Consider the following 25,278-nt stretch of genomic DNA (forward strand, 5'->3'; position numbering starts at 1 on the left):
GCGCAGGTGTCCAAGAAGACAAACTGTGGGTGACGTTTCTCTTTCCCCTTTCAGTCCATTCCCGCCTCCAGCGCTAGGGCGGCGCATCTAGTAGGCGCTCGATAAGTATCTAAAGTATTTTAAAAGCACATTGAAGTTTTTATGCTGGTTTTTTACTTTAGATTCCTGAAAGCTAATAAAGTACAAAACGATTTGCACCAGGATTAGATGTGACTGGGGGGTGGATGAGCAGATATGAATTATTAAGAAAAAGTTAACTCTTATTTCATGCATGTAAGTTCATTCGTTCAACAAGAATTGACTGAGCACCTACTACATGCCAATATGATCCACGGCAGTGAATAAAAGACAATAAAATCAATAAAGTAAAAATACAGTGTGTTAGATGGTGATTCGAGCTTGGGAAAAAAATCAGGCAAGGTAAGGAGACTGAAAGTGAGGGCCCCCGAGAAGCTGACAATAACAGGTAACAATTGGGTGCCTACTGCGGGCCAGTGTGCTAGGGGCCTCACCTTCGAAAGCCCGTTTAAACTAACGCCACGATGCAGTGAGGGAGGAACCACTGTTCCCATTGCACAGATAAAGAGGACGTAAGGTGCAGAGCTGGGGGTGCACGTCAGCCCCGAGTCTGAGGCCTCCACCCTTCCCGGCGAAACCTGAGACCTGCGACCTGTTCCTCCCCTGCAGGGAGAGGGTTAAAGCGTGGAGCAGCGCCAGGTTGTGCGCTTGCGCAGAGCGGAGATTGCGCTTGCGCAGAGCGCAGGGCGACGTGGCTGGCCGGAAGTTGGCTGTGCGGAATCGCTGCCGGATCGCCGCCGTTCGCTGCACGGGTCTACGGGAGGGCTGCTGCGTTGCGCCCCGCCGGCACCACCATGCTGAAGAAATTCGACAAGAAAGACGAGGAAGCGGGTGAGGGGGCGTAGGCTTAGGGGAGGCTGGACCCTAGCGCAGGCTTTCTGCTCCCTCGCCGGGAGCGCTCATTCCGGGCCGCTGCCTAGACCTGAAGACCCAGTGAGGGACAGGGGTTGTGCCAAGGTCCGCAGCTGGTCAGTGGCAGGCCTCGGAGAGCCCCAGTATGCTCCACTTCCCTCTCTCGTGAGCTCGGACCGCGATTCTCCGGGTGACCTTGGGCGGGTCATGCTCCTCTGTGGGCCCCAGGTTCCCCAGCTGTCAACGGGAGGGGTCTGGCCAGATGCACCGTTGTGACTTTGTCCGTGATACCTCTTGGGATTCGCCGAGGCTGCGCTGCTGCTGGCCAGACTGCGGTGTAATCTGTGGAGCCAGTGTTCTGTGGCTGAGAACCCTCTTCCATTCATTTATTCAGTAAACGTCTATTGCGCGTTTACGGGATGCGAGGCACTGTACTGCATTCTGAGACTGCAGTAGAACAAATGAGACACTCTGTGCCTGAGCTGGGAATGTTACGTCACAGGCGTAGTGGAGAAGATACGCACCAGCCAGATAATGACACAAGTAATTAATTACAAATATGACATTTACTGTGAAGAAATCCTAGTCACTACGAGACGGTGGTACTCACACATTGTAGGGCCTCAGTTAAGTACAAGTTGCATAAATGAATGCAAGACAAGACGCTGTGAGAGGCACAGAAGGACTGTTATCAGGGCTGCTGGGTGACTAAGAAGTTTGGGGTAAAAGGGGCTCCCTGCAGGAGAGTGGTAAGATCTATATGCAAGGTGTAAAGCTTTGATTGCCATTCTGTAGTAATTTGAACTTGACTAGGTAGACAATAGTATGGGAGGTTTGCAATTTAGCCTTACAACCTGTACTCAGTCTTCTGTGTTCTGTAGGTGGAGGCTCCAACCCGTTCCAGCATCTTGAGAAGAGTGCAGTACTCCAGGAGGCAAGTGTCATTTGCCCTCTTTCATCCTAAGTGTCCATGTCGTACTCAAAATAGTAACACATTCAAAGTGGTGGTTTAAAGAACAGTAAGGGAAGGTCGCTGGCGTGGCTCAGTCGATTAAGTGGCTTCCTTTGGCTCAGGTCATGATCCCAGGGTCGTGGGATGGAGCCCCACATCAGGCTCCCTGCTTGGTGGAGAACCTGCTTCTCCCTCACCCTCTGCCTCCTGCTCCCCTACTTGTGCTTTCTTGCTAGCTCTCTGTCAAATAAATAAATACAATCCTTAAAACTAAATAAATAATAAAATAAAGAACAGTAAGGGAGAAAACCTGTTCCTGGAAAGACAGGAAAGCTTCATTCCTGGAGAGACTTCATGACGTTTGCATTTGTTGCTGTTGTTTTTTGCTTCTAGTTAACAAGTATTTACTACTGAGTATCTGTTAGTAAGTCAACACATCCCAAACTAATATTTAGGGAATATTTGAGGAATTGTTAATAGATGAATTAAAGAAAAAGCAAAATAAAACTGTTCGCTTATGGAAATAAGCTTATTCAGGCAAATGTATTTATTTACCCTGAAACTTCTCAGATCTTGAATGTGCTTGAGGGCAGTCAGTGGAAGGGAAATAAACTGGGCTAGAAGGTAATGTTTTTGGTTGCTGCTTCTTAGGCCCGTGTATTTAATGAAACTCCCATCAACCCTCGAAAATGTGCCCACATCCTCACCAAGATCCTTTACCTCATAAACCAGGTAAGACGATGGAGCTTGGGGGTGGGAAAAATGGTGCTGGGGGTTATTGGGAGGGGTGCTAAATCAGGTAGCTTAGGGTTTTTGACAGCTCCTGTGTGGTTGTCATCAAGCTCTGGGTCTCCTCAGTGTCTAACTCTGGTGCGTTGCCCTTGATGGAGCCTCTGCAGGGTCTGGGGATCTGGCCTGGGCTGATCTGGCAGAAAGAGCCTTCTGGCCTCCCTCTCCCAAGCTGACACTTCTTTTTTTATTAAAACAGGGGGAGCACCTAGGGACCACCGAAGCAACCGAGGCCTTCTTTGCCATGACCAAGCTCTTTCAGTCCAATGATGTAAGTGCCCTCAGTCAGTATTGTCTACCTCTGTGTGGATTGGAGTTTTCCGAACCTTGGTCCTCATGCTGAGCTGGGCGTCACAGGGCTTTTCCTATTTCTTAACCAGCCCACACTCCGTCGGATGTGCTACTTGACCATCAAGGAGATGTCTTGCATCGCTGAGGATGTTATTATCGTCACCAGCAGGTGAGTCTTGGGTCTATGGATGGCTCCTCTGATGGATGCCATTGCCACAGAGGCCGTTTTTTCTCATGTGTGTCAGGCAAAGAGACTTTTGTTTGACATCATGCCAGGTACCCTTTCCTCTTTTGTCTCCCTCATCTTTCAGTTACTGCTGCCCACCCCATGGCAGCCTCTAAAGTATACAGTTTCCCTTTTAATTCTCTGGACTTACCTTGGCACACATCCTTCCTTGCCTTGATTCTCTCTCAGTCAACTGAGCCAGCCTGGAACTTTCACAAAGACTTTAGTGAGTACCAAGAGAGAACACAAGAGAAATAGACATAGAGAATGCAGGGGTATACGGACAGGCTCACTTACCAAGTACTGGTTTCTGCTTCACAATGAATTTTTCAGGGGACAGATGCAACTAAAATATAATCCCTGTCCTTAAGAGCTAGGGCTCAGTTCTCTCATTCTTGCCACACTGTGAGGGTTGGGGGAGATGTCGTAGATTCATTTAGAAAATATTTACTGAATGTCCACCAGTCCCTGTGTGTAGCTCTGGGAATATGGCAGCAAATGAGACCGACATGAGCTCTGCAGCCCCAGAATTGACAGAGAAATAGATAGGCAGACAGGTGTTAAGATATAATAGTTCATCATGGGAAGTGTGATAGACTGTGAGAACAGACCAGAAGGATATCCACCTTGAATCTGGATCAGGAAAGGCCTCCTAGACCTGTCTGAGTAAAGTCCTGAAGGATGAGGAAGAACAAGCAGGACGGTGCTAGCTTTGGCAGCACTATACTAAAATTGGAATACAAAGAAGATTAGCATGGCCCCTTCTCAAGGAAGGCAGGCACATTTGTGAAGCGTTCCATAGTTTTCCAAAAGAAAGAAAGTCGCTGCTGAGAATGAATTTCTTCCAAAAATTCTTATTAAAAAAGGAAGGGAGGGAGGGAGGGAGGGAGATAAGGGCCCCTGGGTGGTTCAGTCAGTTAGGCACCTGCCTTCAGCTCAGGTCATGAACCCAGTGTCCTGGGAACAAGCCCTGCATTGGTCTCCCTGCTACTCAGGGAGCCTGGTTCTTCCTCTCCCTCTGCCCCTCCCCGCCCATACTATCTCTCACGCTTGAGGTCTCTCTCCCAAGTAAACAAAATCTTGAAGGAAAAAAAAAAGAAATCTAGATAGATAGTTAGATAGATAGCAGGATAGAGGTGGAGGGGGTCAGGAGTGCTCCAGGCTGAGGGAATAGCATACACAAAGGCCTGGAGAGAAGAGAGTATGGCCTGTTTGGGGACTTCTCGTCAAGGAGTTTATACTTGATGGTAATGGGCAATAGGAAGATTTGGGAATGTTTTAACCCAAGCCAGAGAGTGACCTGGTCAGTTTCAAGTTTTGTTTTGTTTTTTTAAAGATTTCATTTATTTATTTGACAGACAGAGATCACAAGTAGGCAGAGAGGCAGGCAGAGAGAGAGAGGAGAAAGCAGGCTCTCCGCAGAGCAGAGAGCCCGACACGGGGCTCCATCCCAGGACTCCAGGATCACGACCGGGGCCAAAGGCAGAGGCTTTAACCCACTGAGCCACCAAGGCGCTCCTGTTTTGTTTTATTTTTAAGAGACTTTATTTATTTAAGAGAGAGAGCATGAGAGGGGAAAGGTCAGAGGGAGAAGCAGACTCCCCACTGAGCAGGGAGCCCGATGGGGGACTCGATCCTGGGACTCCAGGGTCATGACTTGAGCCAAAGGCAGTTGCTTAACCAACTGAGCTACCCAGGTGCCCCATCAGTTTTGAGTTTTATAAAAATCTCCCTGTTGCCATGTGGCTTTTGACCAGGAAGGACTAAGAATACACTGAGAGTGCTAGTTAGGAGACTCGTACAGTAGTTCAGGCAAACGTGGTGACCAGAGCTGGGGACAAATGGGTGGGACATGTGCTTAGGAAGGGCCAGCCAATCTTCTGTGTGTAGACGATGCCTTCCCCTCCCACAGCCTGACAAAGGACATGACTGGGAAAGAAGACAACTACCGGGGCCCGGCTGTGCGTGCCCTCTGCCAGATTACTGATGTGAGTCCCCTGTCCCCACCAAGCAGCCATTCTCCTTCCCTGCTTCTTGGCAAGACTCAATCATGATCTTCCTTCGCATGCATTAGGTTGTCCTGCATCTCACTGAGCCAGGCTATGTGGGGGTGCGGGCGGGGCACAAGAACACCAGAAACAGGTGTGCCTCTTCCTTGCCCTCACTCTTCCCACCCATCACCTGCACTTCTGATGGTCACCGAGGATTGATTGAGTCCCCTCCCCACCTTACTCGTTGTCCCCACAGAGCACCATGCTGCAGGCTATTGAGCGCTACATGAAACAGGCCATCGTGGACAAGGTGCCCAGTGTCTCCAGCTCTGCCCTGGTGTCTTCTCTGGTGTGTAGCTGGGGACCCTGCCGGGGCTGGGCGGCAGATTGGGAAACAAAGGAAATACCAGAGTTTCTTTTCAGTAGGAAAAAAAGTGTTTCTGTATCCCCAGATCTGAGAGTCCCACCAACTTTCTTAGTGAGGCATACTAGGGACCTCTTGGGACCTATCCCTTGGGATGACCGATTGTTGGAATTTGGGTCTGGTGGGAGATCTGCCACCGGTGCAGAGAGTGAGGGTAGGAGCTCTCCTTGTGCACCATCTCACAGAACCAGCGCAACGAGGAGGCTCTGGGCTATGTCTGAGGGAGGATCCAGAGCTGGACTGAACTGTGAACTGGGGCCAGGAGGTATGACAGCAGAGGGTCCTGCCTGCCTGCTTCTCAATGTGCTCTGTTCCCATAGCACCTGCTGAAGTGCAGCTTTGATGTGGTCAAGCGCTGGGTGAATGAGGCCCAGGAGGCGGCATCCAGCGACAACATCATGGTCCAGGTGAGGTGTGAGCAGAGCAATGATATTTACAGTTCTTAGGCAGATGGTGTGGCACTAGCTGGTCAGAATGGACGCTCACCATGGAGATCCTGGTGGTCCCTAGCAGGAGCAGGCTTTAATCTTTTGTCATTGGACTGGGGGGAGATTTGGGAGTTTGGGGAGAGAATCCAGGGCACCACTTGGGAAGATGGAAGTTAGAGGCTGCTTACCCGCTGGGACTGAAATGTTCAAGTATTTGATAACCAGCTGAGTGGTGTTTTGGGGTATGGGAGGTAGCAGACTCGGCCCAGGCAGGCAGACAGCCTTTGCCAAGCTGGCTTCGTTAGTGATGCATGTAAATACCTTGGTGGGGCTTTCACCTACTTAACTCTTCTTCAGTGACTTTGGGCGAGGAATTCCTTTTACCTCTGTGAGTCTCAGCTTCCTTGTCTGTAAAATGGGAATGAAAGTTTCTGCCTCACAAAGCTGTGAGGATAATATGAGACAGCATCTAGAACTCTGACCTGTGGGGTTAGGCATTTGCCTTCTGCTTGGGTCACGATCCCAGAGCCTGGGATCAAGCCTCGAATCAGGCTCTCTGCTCAGCAGGGAGTCAGCTTCTCCCTCTGCCCTTGCCCCTGTTGTGCTCCCTCTCCCTCTCTTTCTCTCTCAAATAAATAAAATCTTAAAACAAAAAACAAACGAAAAAACAAACCCCCATCTGCTGAATGCATACCTATAGGTGCTCCCCGTGTATTTATCTCTTCTTTCTCCTCATCCCTTGTGCTGCCTCTCCTCTTCAGAGCCAGCTGTGGCCCTCAAAATACTTACCAGGGTCAGAGAAGGTTCTCTCATATAAGACACCCACGGTTGCATGACTTAGCCTTTGAACACCACCCTCGTAAAGAAACAAAGAGCAGGGGGATAGGAAATAACTCTATACACCTTACATCCCCAGAAGGGGAAATCCCTTGACTTTGGGCACTGCAGACTTAGCTTTGCCAGTCTGACCATGAGTCCTGGGGCAAGTCAGTGGGACTACAGATACCTACCTTCAGGGGTGTCATAAGGTTTAATGCCACAAGGCCTCATGGGAGGTGTGCCGCACGCCACCCTTACCGCACGTGTCCATGCTTGTGGCCTGGCTCCCACTTTCTCTTTCTTATTGAAAAATACTGCACCCCATTCTTTCATCTCTTTGGCATCTGTTGTCCCCTCCATATCCGTACTCCTGGTGCCCATTGGGACCCTTGCCAACATCAGAGGCAGGAGCTAGACTACAGGTACATCCACGTGGTTTGTTGAGCATTTGTGCCAGAGGCCATCTGTACAGAGCACCTGGGGAAATTGTCACAGCCACGCTGAGGTAGCTGCTGTGATGCCCACCTTAGAAATGAGAAGGCTGAAGCCCAGAGAGATGAAGTGGCCTGCCTAGGGCCACACAGCCAGTAGACCTGAGCTTCACACGCCTGTGCTCTGCCGTGATCCCCTGTCTCTAGTACCATGCTCTGGGGCTCCTGTACCATGTGCGTAAGAACGACCGCCTAGCTGTCAATAAGATGATCAGCAAGTTCACCCGGCACGGCCTCAAGTCTCCCTTTGCCTACTGCATGATGATCCGGGTGGCCAGTAAGCAGCTGGAGGAGGAGGACGGCAGGTAATGGCTCTTGTCTCCCCTGGCTAGGTGATGCCTTATTCAGTGCTGGGCCATCCCCAACTTCTTGCCACCCCTGTTCTTTTGTAGCCGGGACAGCCCGCTCTTCGATTTCATTGAGAGCTGTCTGCGCAACAAGCATGAGATGGTGGTATACGAAGCCGCCTCGGCCATCGTCAATTTGCCAGGCTGCAGCGCCAAAGAGCTGGCCCCAGCCGTGTCAGGTTATAGCCCTCCCTTCGCCCCACGTGTTAGCACCTGCTGGGAATGAGGCCTTGGGCTGAGGGTTGGGGGAAACAAAGAAAAAGCCCACTAATAGGCCCCGGCATAGTAAAGATCCTTTTTAAGAAAAGGATCCGGAATCTAGTAAGTACATGTTCAGTGCCAGGCACCGTTCCAGGCTCTCTCACGTGCATTATGTCTGGGGATAGGGTACTTTTAGTTCCATCTCACTATTCATTAAAGAGCCTGGGGCTCTGTTAGGCTGGCTAGCCATGGCAAGGGGGCCTGGTGGAAGAACCTGAGATTGAGAAAACCAGTACATGCTCTCCAGAGGCCAAGCTGTCGCAGACAAAGGAGAAGGCAATTCAGAGGGGTCACTCAGCCTGGAAGCCGGAGCCCAATAGTCTGGGTTGGAGTCCTGGCTTCCTGACCGCCAAGGCACAGGGAGGGGTGTACTGCCTGACATACAACCACATAGGATAGGAACCAGAGCAGCTGGTGAAGCCAGGACTGAGGTAATTCTGGTTTCTGTACATGCCCAGGAGAGAGGAGTGCAGTTCCACTTTGCAAGGGTAAAGGGCCCAGATTTCAGGTGCGGGCAGTCCTGAATTTCAGTCCTGGTTCCTGCCATTTCCTGGCATCTAGTCTCAAGTGAGTTTAGTAGCTTTGCACCTGTGTGCCTCAGTCTCCGTATCTGTTAAACGGGGATGATAGTAAGAGCTGCTTTGTGGGGTGGTGAGAGATCAGCGAGACAAGGCACTGCAACTCCTTAGCATAATGCCTGGCACAGAGGGGCTCAGGAAGTAGCAGCCATCATCACTCATGACACCCACCGGCTCTCATGAGCACATTAAAGCTTCTGTGCTCATGAGCTCTCTCCCTTGGTTGTGGTGAGGGTGCCAGCAGGGAAGTGAGCCCAGGGTTTCTGTCTGAACAGTCTCCCAGCCCTTGTGTACCTCCGTACCCTTCCTCGGGAGGCCTGGGCTTTCTCAGCTGTTGGGCAGTGAGGGCAGCCTGGCACGTGGTGTCTATCTCCCCACAGTGCTCCAGCTTTTCTGCAGCTCACCTAAAGCCGCTCTCCGCTACGCTGCTGTCCGCACCCTCAATAAGGTAAGGGTTTAGGGGTGGGCAGAATGGGTGTTCTGGCCTTTTGAGAGGGTCAGGGAGGTGGCCTGATCCAGCTGGAGACGTTTCATGGCAAAAGGTGTGTGCTGGTCACAGTTGCTTTCTACCTGATGGTGAGAGGGGCTCACCCAAAGGACCTCTGACCAGGCCAGAGCCATCCAGAGGAATAACAGAAGTCCCTTTTTGTCTCTGTCTGTCCTCCCAAACAGGTGGCCATGAAGCACCCGTCCGCGGTGACAGCCTGCAATCTAGACCTGGAGAACCTGGTGACAGACTCAAACCGCAGCATCGCCACGCTGGCTATCACCACGCTCCTCAAGACTGGCAGCGAGAGCAGCATCGACCGCCTCATGAAGCAGATCTCATCCTTCATGTCAGAGATCTCAGATGAGTTTAAGGTACCTGGGCATGCCCGGAACACCCACTGCCCCCAGGGTTAGGAAGATACTGTGGGCCTGCTCCCCACGGCCAGGATTGACCCGGGGGCTGGTGAGGCTTGAGGACGCGGCAGAGGGGGTGGCATGTCGCCCTGCACAGGGCTCTGCCTTAGGAGACGCGCACAGCCTGCCTCAGGGGTTTTGTCCATATTGTTCCTTTGGGAGGCTGGTTGGCAGGGCACAGAGTGAGGGCCGAGGGAGCAAATGTCAGCGATTTCTCGTTTTCTGGTATGGGCTGATGGCAGTGCTGTTGATCAGTTTGGGGAAGGAGGGAGAGTCAGGTCCTAGGTGAGAGGAGCAAGAAGGTCATGGTGGTGACGGCACACATGCTGAACTTGAGGTGCCAGCGGGTGAAGTTCCCTGGTGAACATTTGGAAACACTGGCCTTGAGCTCAGACAACAGAGGTTGGGGAGTGAACGGCATAGAAGAGGTGGGTAAATCCACGGGAGGGGGAAGGACTGCTCAAGCGACTGTGTGCAAAAAGGAGAAGGCCATGGCCAGAGTACCCAGCAAGGAGCCAGAACAGCCGATGGGTGAGATCATGGGGGTGGAGGTAGGAAGAGAAGCAGGACAGGTGGGACGGAGAGAGGGGCCTGCGTACTTAGCGTGAGGTCTGAGGCAAGCAGCGTGTAGGGGACCCGGAGTCTGGATTTGGGGCTGTTGGGACTGGTGTGCATGCCATCCTACTTAGATGGGCTCAGGGATCAGGTGCTCCCTGAGGGTAGAGTTGGAGTTCCCCTCTTCTTGCCCTCTAGGTCCAGGGCCTGGCTGGGCCTAAAGAAGGAGTTAGCACTTAGTGAACTAAGTAACTTGACCTTAGGGGGCTTAGCAATCATGAGGACTGCTGCTCACACATGTCTGTTTGACTCAGGTGGTGGTAGTCCAGGCCATCAGTGCCCTGTGTCAGAAGTATCCTCGCAAACACGCTGTGCTCATGAACTTCCTGTTCACCATGCTACGGGAAGAGGTAAGAGCAGGCATTTGGGGCGTGCCGGCTCCCCTCATGCAGGGAGTGACCTGGCGCTAGCTCCATGCTCAATTTGGAGCCAAGGTCCTCTTCTTGGGGGGTACCAGATCAACCCATTAACCAGGTGGATTTCCTGATGCCTTCGGCCCTTTCTGCTCCTCTTGGACCACAGTGTAAACATTCCCCCGTTCCCAGTAATTACAGTAATAACCAGTGACGCGGCAGTGGCTTTAAAGAGCAACAGATACCCTGTGGCGATGCTTGTGCCAGACTCAGGGAAACCTGCGTTCTTCACTGGTGTCTAGTACAGAAATTGTCTGGGCCATTCCAGGAGCTCCAGCGTTGGTTTCTTCAGAAACTGATGCTCATAATGTGACGCTGCCTTCTGTTTCTGCTTCTGATGTGAATTAGTGACTCAGGTACACTGCCTTCCTTGGGTGTCTCAACAAAACCAGTTTATTCAGAGGACCAGAAGCAAAGGGTTTTAGGGTAGATTTGGTCCCCAGGTATCTGGTGCCCCTTTGGCCCAGCCCAGAGGGGCCCTTGGACCGAGGCAGGTGAGGAGTCCTTGCCTGGGGTATCTTTGGGGCTCCTGAGATATTAGAGAGGAGGAGGGCACTAATACTTAGGGAGGGAACCCTCAGCTAATGGGTCCAGCACTTTGGAGACATTACAGAGTGTATACAATCTTGTGATCCTCATAACAGGCCTTGTCAACAGACATCATTTTTCCCCTTTAAAAATCAGGGGGTGAAGTGACCTGCCTAGGGTCACCTGGCCAGACTCCATGGTTTTCTCCCAGACCTCCTTTCCTCCAAGAAAAATTCATGGTTCCAAATATCAGTTAAGTGTAAGACCTTCACTCTTTAGAGTTCCAACAGTCAGACCCTGGGACCTTGTCTTCTAGAAATGGGCCTGTTGCTCATGCCCAGGGGCGTATCATTCTCTAGTCAGAGCAGCTGCCAGCAAAGCCTCGTTGAGGTTGCTCTGAGCTTCTTGCTGCCCCCGTGTTGCTTGGCTGGCTTGTAAAACTGATACTGAAAATAGCGTTTGAAGGTTTATGGTGTGCCTACTCACTGAAGTTCAGTGGTGTACAAATAGCATCTGAGGGGCGCCTGGGTGGCTCAGTGGGTTAAGGCCTCTGCCTTCAGCTCAGGTTATGATCCTGGGGTCCTGGGATCGAGCCCTGCATCGGGCTCTCTGCTCAGCAGGGAACCTGCTTCCTCCACTCTCTCTCTGCCTGCTTCTCTGTGATCTCCATCTGTCAAATAAATAAATAAAATCTTTAAAAAAAACACACAAAAAAACAAAAAACAAATAGCATCTGACTTACCCTTCACAATAACCTGGCAAGTAAGTACACTGATGATGGTCCTTACTATGGAGGTGCCTGAGGTTCGGCAAGGAAAGTAACTCACAGCCGTAACACAAACTAATCTGCAAACAGGCCAGATTGGACCCACAGCCAAGTTGTACTGTGATTGTACAAAGTTTTAAACATTTCAAGTTAGGGGCGCCTGGGGACTCAGTAGGTTAAGCCTCTGCCTTTGGCTCAGGTCATGATCGCAGGGTCCTGGGATCGAGCCCTACATCGGGCTCTCTGCTCAGCGGAGAGCCTGCTTCCTCCTCTCTCTCTGCCTGCCTCTCTGCCTACTTGTGACCTCTCTCTCTCTGTCAAATAAATAAATAAAAATCTTTTTAAAAAAATTTCAAGTTAGTGTTCATTATTTAAAAAAAAAAAAAGATTTTATTTATTTGAGAGAGAAAGAAAGCACGAGGAGGAGGAGGGTCAGACGGAGAAGCAGACTCCCTGCTGAGCAGGAAGCCTGATGTGGAACTTGACCCTGGGACTCCAGGATCATGACCTGAGCCGAAGGCAGTCGCTTAACCAACTGAGCCACCCAGGTCACCAGTTAGTGGCCATTATTTGCAAATCAAGAAAAGAGCCACCAATGCCAGCACAATGGATTTTATAGTTTCTCCTACAAAATTTGGAAGATCTGGCAACACTGGGTTGAGTGGTGATTTCCCTCTTTAGGTGCGACAAGCACTGTGCAGTGCCTCACCCCTCCCAACCACTCCCCTTCCATTGCCAGATTACATGCCTGGCACCTGTGGGCACCTCAGTCGCCACCTCTATCATTAGAGTCTGTAAGTTGCAGAGCACAGATTTGGTTCTGGGGTCTTCTGGCTCTCTGCTGACCCATTCTGTTTGGGTTTTTTTGGTTTTTGTTTCTTGTTTTTCAATTGTGGTAAAATACACATAACATAAAATTTACCATCCTAACCTTTTAAGTGTCTAGTTCAATATAGTTAAATATATTCACATTGTCATAGAACTAATACCCAGAACTTTTTCATCTCATAAAACTGAAATTCTGTGCCTATTAAACAATTACTTTCTATTTCCCTCTGCCTGTTGTCTGTCTCCAGAAACCACCTTTCTTTTTGTCTCTCTAAGTTTGATACTCTAGATATTTCATGGAAGTAGAATCATGCAGTATTTTTTTGTGACTGGCTTATTTCACTTGGTATAAATGTTGCTGAGTTTCATCTGTGTTATAGGACATATGAGAATTTCCTTCCTTTTATGGCTGAATAGTCCATGTTATGGATAGACCTCATTTTGTTCATCCATTCATCTGTTGATGGAAACTGATTGCTTCCACCTTCTGCCGATTATGAATAATGAGGTTATGAATGTGGGTGTAAAACTCTTTTCAAGACCCTGCTTTCTATTTGAGTATATACCCAGAAGCAGAAGTGCCAGATCATATGGTAATTCTGTTTTCTAAAATTTTCTGAGGAATCCCTGTACTATTTTCCATAGCATTTGTACCACCCAGTCTGCCTTTTACTTCAAAGCTGGAAAGGAAAGTGAAATCCAAAGTGTGTCTATTAAACTATCTACTATTAGATCTGGAAGGACCCTAGTGAGCATTCAGTCCACACCTTATGTTTTACACAAAAAGTAAGATAGAGGCCCCGAGAGCCAGGTCCCTTGCCTCCAGGGTCTGTGTTTGGACTGCTGTTCCTGGTCCCAGTTAGGTGCTGGGACTTACAGCTCATTTCTGGAAAGAGCAGCCTCCTTGCTCAGCTCAGCCCTTCCTGCTGCAGGGTGGCTTTGAGTACAAGCGGGCCATCGTGGACTGCATCATCAGCATCATTGAGGAGAACACAGAGAGCAAGGAGACCGGGCTGTCGCACCTGTGCGAATTCATCGAGGACTGCGAGTTCACCGTGCTGGCCACCCGCATCCTTCATCTTCTAGGCCAGGAGGGGCCCAAGACCAACAACCCCTCCAAGTATATCCGCTTCATTTATAATCGCGTGGTCTTGGAGCACGAGGAGGTCCGGGCAGGTGGGTCTGAGCCAGGGCTAACAGGGGCTCTTAGCTGCTGCTTGAGCAGGTGGCCTGCCAAAGGGAGCTGAGCCCCAGCCCATGGGCAGTCTGTGTTCTTGCCTCACAAGCTCATTGAGTTCTAACATTGTGGGAAGGACCATAGATGCTTGGGTGTCACTCAGTTGAATGACTCTTTAGCTCTCTGATTTTTGTTACTGACTTATGGTTTTTAACTTTCTTTTCTTTCTTGCTTGTTTTTTGGGTTTGGTTTTGTTTTGGTTAGCTTTTTTTTTTTTTTAATGGTAGCTTTATTGAGCTACCATTCACATATTGGAAAATTCACTCTTTTTTTTTTTTTTTTTTCCCCTCCTTTAAGAGAGGGAGCATGGGATGCCTGGGTGGTTCAGTTGGTTAAGTGTCTGCCTTTGGCTCAGGTCATGATTCCAGAGTCCTGGGATTGAGTCCCCCATCAGGCTCCTTGCTCAGCAGGGTGCCTCCTTCTTCCTCTGCCTGCCCCTCCTCCTGCTTGTGCTCTCTTGCTCTCTCTGACAAATAAATAAAATCTTATTAAAAATTTTTAAAAGGTTGGGGGAGCAGAGGGAGAAAGAGAGACTTAAGCAGGCTCCATACTCAGTGCAGATCCTAATGCAGGGCTCCATCTCACAACCCTGAGATCATGATCTGAGCCAAAATTAAGAGATGGATACTTAACCAACTGAACCACCCAGGCACCCCAAAATTTATACTCTGAGTGTGAATTGAGTGTACAATTCAATGTGTAACCGTCATATTCTTAATTTTATTTTAAATTTTCTTTCCTTTTCTTCTCATGCCCCCACTGGGCAGATTTTTCTTATTTCAGCAGTTAATATTCATAAATAATAGTTCATTTTTTCATTTATATTAATCCAGAGGCTCATAACTGTGAGTTGAGGCCATTTGGATACACAAGCTGAGCAGCCTGTGTATGGCTAGCTTCTGTGGCCTCATCATAGTCAATGCTGAAATTGCTTGTGGAACCTAAAGATGGGGCTGCCTTCTCCCTGAAACGGATGAGGGAGTTGAGGCCCAATGGAAGTCCACACAGAGCCACTCATTGCATTCATGGCAGGTTTGGGCCTATACACTAAAGACCGCTTGGCTCTGGGGCTCTTCTGCTCAAAAACCCATTCTAAGCACTGAAAGTATCCAAACTATGAGCTGTCAGATACATTGGGTAAATCCTATTTGCTTCATAAATACAGGTGCTGTGAGTGCTCTGGCCAAGTTTGGAGCCCAGAATGAAGAGATGTTACCCAGTATCTTGGTGTTGCTGAAGAGGTGAGTCTGAGCCAGAGTTCCTGAGGGATGACTGTGTTCCCCAAGGGAGAGAAGTTACACAACTTTGGATTGTAGGAAAAAAAAAAAATAGAAAGGACAGAAAAGCGTGAAAAAACAGTATTGTAAAAATTCTGTGACCACTGTTGAGTTTTTCTTTCTTTCTTTCTTTTTTTTTTTATTTTAAGATTTTATTTATTTATTTGACCGAGAGAAAGATCACAAGTAGGCAGAGAGGCAAGCAGAGAGAGGTGGGGAAGCAGGCTCCCTGCTGAGCAGAGAGCCCGATGTGGGGCTCAATCCCAGGACCCTAAGATCATGACCTGGGCCGAAGGCAGAGGTTTAACCCACTGAGCCACTCAGGCACCCCTCTTTTTTTTTTTAAGTTATTTTCTTTCTTTAAAATAGCTTTACTGACATATATTTTGCAAGCCATAAAGTTCACCAATTTAAGATGTATAATGTGATGGTGTTAGTATATTCCCAGAGCTGTGTAATCATCACCATAATATAAGTTTAAGACTTCTTTTTTTTAAGGCAACCCTCTCAGATCCCCTCCCTCTTCGGGAGCTTTATAGTCTCACTCAATTAACTTAACTGTTACTCGGTAAACTTTGCTGCCCACCAAAAAAAAAATATTTTTTTTAAAAGATCTTATTTATGGGGCGCCTGGGTGGCTCAGTGGGTTAAGCCTCTGCCTTCGGCCCAGGTCATGATCTCAGGGTCCTGGGATCGAGCCCCGCGTCGGGCTCTCTGCTCAGTAGAGACCCCGCTTCCCCCTCTCTCTGCCTGCCTCTCTGCCTACTTGTGATCTCTCTGTCAAATAAATAAATAAAATCTTAAAAAAAAAAAAAAAAGATCTTATTTATTTGACAGAGAGAGAAAGAGAGAGAGCGAGAGAGAGAGCACAAGTGGGGAGGAGAGGGAGAAGCAGGCCCCCCTGCCCAGCAGGGAGCCCCAGGCAGGGCTCAATCCCAGGACCCCAAGATCATGACCTGAGCCAAAGGCAGCCACTTAACCACTGAGCCAGCCAGGCACCCCAGTTTGAAACACTGTTATCTTCCCTAATAGAAACCCTATATCCCTGGTGCTTACAGAGCAGAGTAAATTTCTGTTGGGCTAGGGCAGTTTTCTCACTGTGGTATGTGTTCCCAGCACTAAGACTCCTTGGTTCCTGTGGGTTTTTTTTTGCAATGTATGAGGTCTGATGAGGCTGTTTTCAGCTGTGCCTCCTTGGCTCTTTTGCTGGTTAGCTGGTGAGGGTGGAGTTAGAAAGAGAAACTCTATATCCATTACTAGTCACTTTGCCCTCACTTCTCCCCCAGCATTTCCCCACCTAGCCGTAGACAACCACTAATCTACTTTCTATCTTTACGGATTTGCCCTTACTGGTTATTTCATAGGAATGCATTCATAATCTGTGGCTTTTCATGTGTTCGGCTTTTTCACGATGTTCCTTTCACTGTTCATCCATCCTGTAACATGTCCCAGTACTTCATTCCTTTTTATGGCCAAAGAATTCATTGTACGGGTAGACCACATTTTAGCTATTCACCGATTGACAGACATTGGGATGTTTCCACTTTTTGGCTCTTGCAAATAATGCTGTTGTGAACATTCATGCCCAAGTTTTTGTGTGACCTGTGTCATCTCTTCTCATGAAGATACGCCCAGGAGGAGAATTGTTGGGTCATATTAAATTCTTTTTTTGACATGCCACTGGATATAGAAGATTGCCTCCTTCAGTAGGTGGACTTTAGGGAGAGGACCCAGGGAATATGAATGTGGCCACCCCTTACGTAGTTAGTTAGAATATCATGGGCTTTTCTGTGCGTTTGATGCCCGGATCTCACATCTGGGAACTGAGCTTTAAGAAACTTGGTTCCTCTGACTACCCTCTGAGGAAGCCCTGCAGCATCCCTCCCGCCACCCTTGAGGCGCCCCAGTCAGGAGTTCTGTGTGTTCTGGCTGCAGGTGTGTGATGGACGACGACAATGAAGTAAGGGACCGAGCCACCTTCTATCTCAATGTCTTGGAGCAGAAGCAGAAGGCCCTCAATGCAGGCTATATCCTAAATGGTGAGTCTCACTGGCTGTCTTTGACTTGGCCCCGTCCCAGGGCTGTGGCCCTTCTCACCACTCCGGAGCAGGCGCACCCTCCCTGAGGAGGGGAAGTTTGAGGCAAGACACTTGTGGCTAGACTCTCATGGCAACTTCGTGGCATCACCGTAACCTCAGAAGACCTAGAATCTTGTGGTTCACACCAGTGTGGGTGGAAACAGCTCGGTGAATTGAAACACTAGTCATTAATTAAAAACCTCTCTTTGCAGAATACTCTGTTCTCCGTAAGTCACTCTTTTACATACATTTATCCCCATACCAGCTGTGAGAAGGAAGATATAGATGAAAAAGTGGAGGCCCAGAGGGTTAAGTGGTTTTCTCAGTGGTCTAGGATCACACGACCTAGACCCCAGGGCCTCAGTCTTTTGTTGGGGATTCTGGGTGCTCCTTCTGTCTTGTGTTCAGACAGTGTCTGAACACTGTTGTACTGGCTTCTAGGTCTGACTGTTTCCATCCCTGGTCTGGAGAGAGCCCTGCAACAGTACACTCTAGAACCATCAGAAAAACCTTTTGACCTCAAGTCTGTGCCCCTGGCGACCGCGCCAATGGCAGAACAGAGAACAGGTACGTAATACCTGTGCTTTCGGAGGCCTTCAGGTCCAGGCCTCTGTTGGAGGGTCTGCATGGGCCATGAAGCCACTAAACCTAGGCAGGATAGGGGAGCTTGTACCAAGAGGATGGGATAATCCCTTCTCCGTCTGGCTCCAGGAAACGGAGACACAGGCACATGAACACTCACTCTCTTTCTCACATGTTCTATACTCTCACATGTTCACGCTCTCAGTGGGGTTGGAAGTTATAATCCCTAAGCAACAGCTCTGTGGTCAACACTGCACTGTCCCATTACTGGAGTTGTTGGTCACCGCGTATGTTTGCTTCTGCAGAAAGTACCACCATCACAGCCACCAAGCAGCCTGAGAAAGTGGCAGCCACCCGGCAAGAGATCTTCCAGGGTGAGTAGCAGTGCTTGGGGGGGCTCTTGGGACCTGGGCTTGGTCTCCTCAGCTTTAGGGTAGTTGCTGTCCTCAGGGGAATTAGAAGAGACTCAATCAACAACAGTTCTTACTTTTTTTTTTTTAAGATTTTATTTATTCATTTGAGAGAGAGTGAGCATGAGCAGCGGGGAGGAGCAGAGGGAGAGAGAGTAGCAGACTCCCTGCTGAGCAGGGAGCCTGATGTGGGGCTTGATCCCAGGACGCTGAGCTGAAGGCGGATGCTTAACTGACTGAGCCACCCAGGCGCCCCTCAGCAGCAGTTCTTACTCGAGTGCTGGGCCCTGAGAGTTCTTTAGACAGTACATTTGACCCTCAGGTGGAAGTTAGCGGGTCCATTTGGTATTGGAGGAACTGGAAGTTCAGAGAGAGAAAGTGAAATAGCTGAGGTTGCACAGCAAGAAAGTAGAGGGGTTGGAATTAAGATTCACATCAGCCTGACTCAGAGCTGCCACTCAGCCTTGGTTCTGAGGGCTCAGGTCCCTAGAGCCAGCCTCAGGCTACTGAATGTCAGATTCAGTATAGCTGGGGTCCGAAGACCCTAGTGCTTTTTCTTGGTTTCCAGAGGCGTTCAGTCCACGTTGTCTGGGAAAGTTTTGTTTAGGTATTTATCTATCCCTGCGGTCTTGTATCTTTTTAAGGGCAGAGGCTGTGTGTCTAACTGCCAGACCATATAATCTACTAAATTTCCACCTTCCAGGTCTAACACATACCCCTCTTCCTTCTTGAAGAGTCTCCTATGCTCATCACTTCTACTCCAGCTCTTCTGTTTTCTCTTAACTAGTTCTGTCTGGTTCTTCACAGGTTCTGTCCTTTATATGCTCTATCATAGCTTTTAGCACAGTGCCTTTCTTCCTCACAGTAAGTTCCCAATTGTTGAATTAAATTAAATCCTCCCCCCATTCCATTCCATTCAAGAATCTTGTCATCTCTCATCTTTCAGATTCAGCAAAACTAGGATCCAGAGCTAACTGGGATCACTCTTAACACAAAACTTTTCCTTCTGTATTACTTTTCCCCTTACTGTTACCACAGATCGCCACAAACTTAGAGCCTTAGCACAATATGTATATATTATCTTACAGTTATGGGGGCCAAAGTCCAAAATGGGTTCCACTGTGTTGGCAGTGCTGAGCTCCCTCTGGAGGCTCTGGAAAAGAATGGTATCTTTGCTTTTTCTAGTTTCTAGAGGCCTCCTCCATTCCTCTCCTGGTGACCCCTTCCTCCACCTTCACAGCCAGCAGGGTGGCCTCTTCAAATCTGACTCTAAGCCTTCCGCCTCCTTCTCTTAAGGATCCTTGTCATTACATTGGGTCCACCAGATAATCCAGGATAATCTGCCCGTCTCAAGATCCAACTTAATCTTATCTCCAAAGTCGCTTTTACCATGTGATAGAATGTACTTGCAGGTTCTGGGAGTTAGCTTATGCACATCTTGGGGCCACCATTCTGCCACATCTTCAAAGGAAGGCTCCTAAGTCTCTTAGAGGGTATCAATTTCACCTTTAAACAGTATTTCAAAGCCTAGCATTTATTGATCACCTGTTCAGTTCTAGAAACTTTGATTGCCTCATTTATCTTCACAACAATCCTGTGAACGAGATTATTATACCTATTTTATTGGTGAAGAGTTGGAAACTCAGAGGTATTAACTGATAGCTTCTAGCAGAATCCCCCAGGGTAGTTAAGTATCAGGTCTTGAAACTTGGTGTCCAGTGAAATAAAATTCCCATAGAGAAACACTCTGGTGGCTGATGATCGGGATGGCCCAAAAGTGCCTGCTGAAATCAAAGCTGGCTGTTTCTGGGCTTCTTAGTGCCTGGTATTCCTCAGATACAGTCCTTCGGGTAGCAGAAGGCTGAAGCAGTCACAAAGAGAAAGCAAAGTAATAATAATGCTTACTTTTGGGGCGCCTGGGTGGCTCAGTGGGTTAAAGCCTCTGCCTTCGGCTCAGGTCATGATCCCAGGATCCTGGGATCGAGCCCCGCATCGGGCTCTCTGCTCAGCGGGGAGCCTGCTTCCTCCTCTCTCTCTCTCTGCCTGCCTCTCAGCCTATCTCTATCTGCCAAATAAATAAATAAAATCTTTAAAAAAAATAATAATAATAATAATAATGCTTACTTTCTGTCTCTACCCATGAAACATGAATTGAGTACCTACTAAGTTCAGGGCAAAATATCAGATCCCTGGCCTCAGGGTACAATTCCTGTCCATACAGAGTTCAATTTAACTGGGAAGACAAGTTAAAAATCTTAGAGCAGTGGGGGCGCCTGGGTGGCTCAGTGGGTTAAGGCCTCTGCCTTCAGCTCCAGTCATGATCCCAGGGTCCTGGGATCGAGCCCCGCATCGGGCTCTCTGCTCAGCGGGGAACCTGCTCCCCCCCTCACCCCCCGCCTGCCTCTCTGCCTACTTGTGATCTCTGTCTGTCAAATAAATAAATAAAATCTTTAAAAAAAAATCTTAGAGCAGTGGTCTTCAAATATCAGTGCGCTTCAGAATCGTCTGAGAAAATGTCTTAGAAATGCAGATTCCTGAGTCCCAAATCCAGAGATTCAGATAGAGCTTATTTAGGACAGGCCAGGAATCTGAGTTTTTTTGACAAGCCCCCACCCCCAGCTAATTCTGACAAGGGTGCTCCATGACTGTAGTTTGAGAAATGCTGCCCCTGCTGTAGAATGGAGAAGAGGGCAGTAGGCATAGCCATCATAGGCAGACATCGTGTGCAGACTGCTGCCAGAGGTCTCCTTCACCTGGATGGGCCAGGGTGGGGGCCTGTGGGCCAGAGGACCCAGCCCAGTGCTGGAACCTGGCTTTGGGGTATAAGGATAGGCCTTACCAGGTGCCCACAGACCACCTGAAGTAAGGTTTTCTGCAAGTCTGAATCTGAAACTTCTCCTTACTGGCCATTTATCTTAACTAACAAATGTATAGGACCAGTTTGTTCTTTTGCCTGATTTTGTGGCTAGGACATCATTTGTCTCACCTTGAGAGTTTTCCTTTTAAGAATCTTTGCTGAGCTTCTAAAGTTGTAGGAGTCTCCAAGTGGTATAGGCCTAGGCCATTGGGGTCTCCCAGTCAGTTTCCTGGGACTGAGGTCTTTTGTGAGACAGAGGGGAAGAGAGTATTCATGGTGGGTGGTACAACTTGAGGAAAGTTAGCAAGAGGAGAAAATGCATTGGTGTATTTGGGAAATAGTGAGTACCCTGTCATTGTATATGCATATCTGTCCATCTCAGTAGGGTGAAAGACCTGGAAAATTGGCCATGAGCATTTATTAGAAACCATCACAAGTTGGTCTGGGAATTGAAAGGCTGAGTGAACTTGTGGCCTGTGACTTTCAGAGCAGTTGGCAGCAGTGCCAGAGTTCCATGGGCTGGGGCCCCTCTTCAAGTCGTCTCCTGAGCCTGTGGCCCTCACTGAATCAGAGACCGAGTATGTCATCCGCTGCACCAAACACACCTTCACTGACCACATGGTGTTCCAGGTGAGGAGGGAGGGCTGAGGCCCTGCTGGGACATTAGGCTAGGGAGTGGTCCCAAGTGTGACGGGTCTTATAAGGTCCCACACGGAGTTGGTCAGGAGCTCAACATGATGATAGGTCCTGTCACCAGCTGGTATGTGTCTTGTAGCCTTGACTCAGGACCTCTCTGGGTCCTGTGTGTCAGCACGGGGACAGGGAGACTGTGCAAACGTACTGGGATAGGAATCGGGGTGAGCCCTCTGGGCTCTTCCTCTCCAGCAGCGCTTGGACCTAGAGCTGCGTCTAAGCAACCCCTCTCCTCCCTGCTCCAGTTTGACTGCACAAACACACTCAACGACCAGACCTTGGAGAATGTCACAGTGCAGATGGAGCCCACTGAAGCCTACGAGGTGCTCTGTTACGTGCCCGCCCGAAGCCTACCCTACAACCAGCCTGGGACCTGCTACACATTGGTCGCACTGCCCAAGGAGGACCCTACAGCCGGTGAGCACCTCTTCAGAAACCACCCTGGCCTTGTGGGAGCCCTTGGGATCCAGATGGGGTGGGCTGGTTGTGCACCAGACATTTGTCTTCTATGAGAGCTTCAACTCCTTGATTTCACTCTTTGAAGAAGAAGAAAGGCTGAGTCCTGGGAACTTGTCATATATCATCGCATTTCACCCTCATAGAAGACCTAGGGGGATGAGTATCTCCCTATCCCTAGATGAAAAGATTGAGATTCAGGGTGGATGAGTCACCTAAGTTCATGTGGCTGGTAAGAGGCAGGACCCAGATCTCTCTGGTCCTCAACTAGCAGTGCTTTCATTTCACCATGAGAGTACAAAGGCACAAAGACTGAAACACCCCAACTCCACTCCTTCCAAGGGACCCACCAGCATCTTTTTCCAGGCCTCAGACAGTTGACATTTGTGGACAGGCTTAGCCATCCTGTGGCACCTCTCCTTTTCCTCTCTCTTCCCTCTGAGGGGGCTCCTGAGACCCATGACTTGACTCTTTTTCCCTTCCACGAGATGGTATCTTCTGTCCGGATTTGTGGGGTTGGATGGCTACTTGTGGGGTTGTTGCTACTGATAATATAGTAGAGGCCTGGAAAACTGGCCATGGCCACCTGCCCTACCCGGAGGAGCTGTCCCCTGCAGTGACTAGGGACGTCCTGACCACCTAGCCTCTCTTCTCTGCAGTGGCCTGCACATTCAGCTGCATGATGAAGTTCACTGTCAAGGACTGTGACCCCACCACTGGGGAGACCGATGATGAAGGCTATGAAGATGAATATGTGGTAAGAAGCTGGTGTCAAGAGACTCATTTTTGTGCCCGAGGCTGTAAAGCAACCCCCTCCAGGAGCTAACAACTAGACTTGAAGCTTTTTCTTGCTATTTTTGGCTTTTTGAAAGAAAGTTTTTTTTAAAAAACTTAAAGAGAGTACATGCTTTAAAAAAAGAAAACTTGGAAAATACAAAAACCAAGTATGAGCAAACAGGAAAACATTACTCATAGTCCTTGGGAGTTATGTGGAAGAGTGGGGAGGAGTTGTATAACTGAGGTCATTCTGGACATTATGTATCTTGCTGTTTCCACTTAAAACTGTAGTGTGTCTTCCCATGTGTTTACAAATACTTCATACATAAAGTTTTTCATGACTTGAAAAATACTCTGATATATAGAGATAACACACTTGACCTTTATTCCCTCAATGTTGGGCATTTGGGCTTCCAAATTTCACTGTAAAAGCTGCATTAAGTATCCCTTTGGGTCCAAATTTTTATCTGCATTTCAGATTATTTCCTTAGATATATCCTTAGATTCCTGGAAGTAGAAAAATTGGGTCAAAGGATAAGCACGACTTTAAGACTGATTCGTGTTGTCAAATTGCTTTCTAGAGAAGGTGGATTGGTTTGCATCTGTTGAGTGGTCCTTTCATGCACTCAGATGACTTCTAATTCCAGTTTTCTGAGCTTGGATGGAGCTGAGTGCAGGATCGCTCTGGGGTTTGACCGTGGGGCAGTGGCTCAGTGCCATCTGAGGGCAGACTGTTATACTCAGCCTGGGGATGCAGATTGTTCAAACTCCTCATAAGCAGAGGAAAAGTTACCATGGAATACAACTGATACTCACCATTATCACACTGGAGCCATTGTTGAGGGGACCTCCATGAGCCAGCAGTGACCTTAAGATCAGAAATTGCCCTAGGAGCAAGTGAGCTTCTTGGGATAGCTGGCCCTGAGGCATTGCTTCTGTTGTGGGTGCTGAGTCCTACTTAGGCACACCTTAAACGTTCCCAAGAGTAGGGGCTCAGTGAAGGTCAGGTGGGTGAGTAAATGGGGAACATTTATATGCTGTCAGTCCAAGGTGGAGTGTAATACTGTATGTCATGTTCAGGGAGGACACAGCTGTGATGGAGGTAGGGTCTAGAATATGTCAGGCTCAGAGAACACAGCTGAGGCAGAAGGTGGGATTTACTGAGTCAGGAGTGATAGAGCCATAGGAGGCAGACCTTCTGGATCCTTGAGATACTGACTCTAGGAAGGCTTCAGAAGGGATGTGATCCCTAAGCTGACATCCTCAGGTGAGTACTTGGGTCAGGGCATTTCTGTTGAAAGGACACCACTTAGCTGTGAGCACTTGAAGGACAGATACCCAGTTTATCGTATGTCCCCAGAGCCAAGCACGGTGCTCAGTGCCTAGTCAGCACCTGCTGGATACGTGGCAGAAAGGGATGAGCAGTGAATTCAAAGCAGAGGTGTGCAGAGCAGGAGCTCATTCCCCTGGAGGTGTGTGCCTGACTTCCACCTCCATCTCCCCAGCTGGAAGATCTGGAAGTCACTGTCGCTGATCACATCCAGAAGGTCATGAAGCTGAACTTCGAAGCAGCGTGGGATGAGGTAGGGGATGAGTTCGAGAAGGAGGAAACATTTACCTTGTCTACCATCAAGACACTTGAAGGTAAAAATCGTTGGCTACCATTGAAATGTATCCTCCCCTTTCACCCCTGCTGGCCTTTGCACCCCAGAGATCCAGGGCCCTGTCAAGAGCACATCTGAAGGATGCCATTTTATGAAAAGCCCTTTAGGGGAGTACCTGGCTGGCTCAGTGGAAGAGCGTGCAACTCTTGATCTCAGGGTCAAGAGTTTGAGCCCCATGTTGGCTGTAGAGATTACAAAATAAATAAATAAGCCAAAAAGTCCCCTTAGAGCAGCCTTAGGGGGTGGGGGCATGCTGGTGACACAAAGGGGAAACGAGATGTGGCTTAATGATGCTACGATTTCTTCCTACAGAGGCTGTGGGCAATATCGTGAAATTCCTGGGAATGCACCCTTGTGAGAGGTCAGACAAAGTGCCAGATAACAAGAACACCCACACGTTGCTCCTGGCTGGTAAGCAGCATTTCTAGGTGGGAAGGGCCTGTGTAGCTCACAGCCTGGATGCCACAGCATCCTGGGTTGAGGGCTCCCACTGGGAACACAGGGATTCAAAGTCACAGCACTGAAAATTCACAAAGTAAAAAAAAACAGCAGTGACATATCCTCCGACCCTTGTTGCCTATCATCTAGTTCCATTCTGACAGGCGATCGGCACTGCTATTACAGACAATATATCAGTATATCCTTCCAGTGATCTTATGGATATGAA

General features: G+C 48.8%; 1 protein-coding gene across 2 annotated transcripts; it reads left to right on the top strand.

Annotated features, from left to right (window-relative positions):
• The first annotated feature begins 791 nt into the window (after positions 1 to 791).
• On the top strand, positions 792 to 25,075 carry LOC111159118 (coatomer subunit gamma-1-like). Of its 2 annotated transcripts, none has more exons than XM_022521533.1 (23): positions 792 to 909; positions 1,812 to 1,847; positions 2,534 to 2,614; positions 2,871 to 2,942; positions 3,052 to 3,131; positions 5,101 to 5,176; positions 5,436 to 5,528; positions 5,924 to 6,010; positions 7,489 to 7,646; positions 7,734 to 7,867; positions 8,908 to 8,975; positions 9,200 to 9,388; positions 10,300 to 10,395; positions 13,513 to 13,756; positions 14,983 to 15,058; positions 17,030 to 17,133; positions 17,614 to 17,739; positions 18,060 to 18,128; positions 21,509 to 21,651; positions 21,960 to 22,131; positions 22,830 to 22,927; positions 24,453 to 24,591; positions 24,971 to 25,050. In XM_022521533.1, the coding sequence occupies exons 4-23, from the start codon at positions 2,916 to 2,918 to the stop codon at positions 24,991 to 24,993; spliced, it is 2,202 nt and encodes a 733-aa protein (XP_022377241.1). In that variant the 5' UTR covers positions 792 to 909; positions 1,812 to 1,847; positions 2,534 to 2,614; positions 2,871 to 2,915; the 3' UTR covers positions 24,994 to 25,050. The 2 variants fall into 2 exon arrangements, with proteins under 2 accessions (XP_022377241.1, XP_022377240.1); XM_022521532.1 differs by having other exon boundaries at positions 795 to 909; positions 1,812 to 1,864; positions 24,924 to 25,075.
• Positions 25,076 to 25,278: the final 203 nt, after the last annotated feature.

The sequence above is a fragment of the Enhydra lutris genome, unplaced genomic scaffold (genome assembly GCF_002288905.1).
Source record: "Enhydra lutris kenyoni isolate GAN:26980312 unplaced genomic scaffold, ASM228890v2 scaffoldscaffold66, whole genome shotgun sequence".
Taxonomy (NCBI): domain Eukaryota; kingdom Metazoa; phylum Chordata; class Mammalia; order Carnivora; family Mustelidae; genus Enhydra; species Enhydra lutris.

Excerpts from the sequence above, each read along its gene's own strand:
- LOC111159118 (XM_022521532.1), top strand. The coding sequence starts at position 873 with ATGCTGAAGAAATTCGACAAGAAAGACGAGGAAGCGG. Across the intron at positions 2,943-3,051 it reads AGCTCTTTCAGTCCAATGAT|CCCACACTCCGTCGGATGTG; the intron begins GTAAGTGCCCTC and ends TTTCTTAACCAG. Across the intron at positions 22,928-24,452 it reads GCTATGAAGATGAATATGTG|CTGGAAGATCTGGAAGTCAC; the intron begins GTAAGAAGCTGG and ends CCATCTCCCCAG.